The 2557-nt window shown below is 40.5% G+C and overlaps 1 protein-coding gene across 1 annotated transcript; it reads right to left on the bottom strand.

Annotated features, from left to right (window-relative positions):
- Positions 1 to 1426: 1426 nt before the first annotated feature.
- On the bottom strand, positions 1427 to 2557 carry LOC112936580 (BTB/POZ and MATH domain-containing protein 1). The gene has a single exon (XM_026020647.2). The coding sequence runs from the start codon at positions 2537 to 2539 to the stop codon at positions 1427 to 1429; it is 1113 nt and encodes a 370-aa protein (XP_025876432.1). The 5' UTR covers positions 2540 to 2557.

The following is a 2557-nucleotide window of genomic DNA, read 5'->3' as shown; positions in this document are numbered from 1 at the left end:
TGCTAATTGGCGCACGCGCCAGATCGCCCCCCACCATGTCACGTGTCCTCTTTTTCTTTTTTTTTCTCTCTCTCTTTTTTCCGATTTTTTTTCGTGCCAATTAGCAAGTTTTAAATCACAACTTGAAAATTTTTAAATCTTAATTTTGAAATTTTAAAATTTTAGACTTGAAAGTTTTCAAATCAAGTTTTTAAATATCGAGTTGAAAATATTCAAATAATAAGTTGAAAGTTTTCAAATATTTCAAATCTGGACTTGAAATCTCGAGTTGAAAGTTTTTAAATCTTGAGTTGAAAATTTTTAAATCTTAAGTTGAAAGTTTTCAAATATTTCAAATCTGGACTTGAAAGTTTTCTAATCTCGAGTTGAAAATTTTCGAATATTTGAAAGTTTTCAAAACTGAGTTGAAAGTTTTCAAAATTTGACTTTAAAATTTAAATCTTAAATCGAAAGTTTTCAAGTCTAATTTAAAAATTTTCAATCTATTAGTAAAATAATCTCCCAAAAAAAAACAAAAATCTTCAAAATCTTCTCTAATTACCCATCATTAGCATTAAGTGTTAACTAATAGAGTAGTTAAGCGGGAAGTGCGCGCTAGCTGCGCGCACGCGCCAGCTAGCCGCCTCCCTAATAATAAGCGGGTGATCAGGCATTCTCCGCTCCTCCCCCTTGCTTGATCCCCTTCCTATGAACTTCAAACCATTTAGAAATAGAAAAATATAACTTAGAAAAAAAATCTAATATTTCAAACCATTTAAAAAATATATACAGTAAACTTACGTACAAACAAAAAACATTTGGATATAAATTTTAGGTATATAAACTTACAAAAGAAAATTGGTGCCAAAAAAAAGTAAGTGGTGAAAAAAAAAATCTCACCTACCGCCATAGAAATTAACATGACCGATCGAGCCCGGGAAGGGCGATCGAACATTTGAATATAAATTTTAGGTATATAAACTTAAAAAAGAAAATTGGTGCAAAAAAAAAGTAAGTGGTGAAAAAAAATCTCGCCTACCGCCATAGAAATTAACGTGACCGATCGAGCCTGGGAAGGGCGATCGAACATTTGAATATAAATTTTAGGTATATAAACTTGCAAAAAGAAAATTGGTGCCAAAAAAAATTAAGTGGTGAAAAAAAAATCTCGCATACCGCCATAGAAATTAACATGACCGATTGAGCCCGGGAAGGGCGATCGTCGTCAGGAGATTTGCGAACCTCCACTGTTACGTTCTAGATACGTGTGAGCCCGCTTCTCATTTCTCAAATATCTGTACTTCTATTATTTTAAAAAAATGATTGAATTAACATATATAAGGATACACCATCTCGTAAAAACTCTAGTCCAAAGTAAATCTACGTGCATAATTATTAGAAACAAAGAAAACAAATTTTATAGCACTGGAAATCTCGACTAACGTTCCTAGACATCTGCATTTTGCCACGGTTGAATTCTAATATCTATACGGTTAATTTGACTTCCATGGTTATCTGAAGAAGAAACCGTCTTCTCCGATTCACTGCCAAATATGCTGGAATTTAGATCTTCCACAATAGGAGGGCTCATGGAACTAAGGAACGTAAAGCATGCCTCCTTAAGTTTGCAACAATGGTGCTTCTCCGCTAGCACCAACATGGTTGACGCTGAGCCTGTATCAATGTGGTTGCACAACTTATCTTCGTAGACAAACTTTAACCTCTGTAAGCCATACATGTCTGCAGCAGCAAGCAACCGTTGAGCCATAGCTACATTGTCTTCTCCATGACCTATCTCCGGCCAAATGTCTGTGTAGATGAAGTCAAGCAGAGCCTTGAACACTCGTGCTTCCATGTTGTCAATCTGTATCACATCTATGGTGCCTTTCTTCGTCGGCCCGAAAAGCTCCGCCTTGAAGACCGGTGACCGTGCAGCCAGCACCAACCGGTGCGCCGCAAACATCTCGCCGCCGACCAGGAACTTGACATCAGTGCCTTCTTTGCTTACGAGGAGATCAACGAAATGCAGATGCATGTTCGACGGTGGTACCACAATAGATGGCTTTTCCTTTGGGACGATCACATGGACAGCGACGGCAAAGCAGTCGTCATTGAGATATTCCGATCGCTCTAATTCGTCCCTCCTAATAAAGTTTTCGAAACCCTTTGCCCTACTAGGAGATGTTGAAAAGTTACGTAATTGGGTGTGATAGGTGTACGACGGCACCGGATTCCCGTATCGATCGAGCAGGCTGAATGTAACTTTTGCCATCACGTCCTCCTCGGTGACGATGTCCTTAAGCACGAGGAAGATGGAGATGCAGTTCTTGTTGCTGTCGCGGCCTCCGTTTGGGTAGTAGCTGACATGCCAGGTGTGGCCTCCTGCGCTGAACGGACAGGAGCTGAGGGCGTGGTGGCGGCCGGCTTCCAAGGTGTTGGAGTACCCGTTGATCTTGAGTACGTGATAAGCCTGCGCCGCGATGGTCGTGACGGTGGACCGCGACGAAGGGGAACCGTCGCCGGCGCTGGCCGCAAGTGTCATCGTCGTCGTTGTCGCCATGCCTGCGGTCTTGTGTTG

The sequence above is a fragment of the Oryza sativa genome, chromosome 10 (genome assembly GCF_034140825.1).
Source record: "Oryza sativa Japonica Group chromosome 10, ASM3414082v1".
Classification (NCBI taxonomy): domain Eukaryota; kingdom Viridiplantae; phylum Streptophyta; class Magnoliopsida; order Poales; family Poaceae; genus Oryza; species Oryza sativa.
Note: the sequence above shows the minus strand (reverse complement) of the source record. Positions and strands in the feature narration are given on the sequence as shown.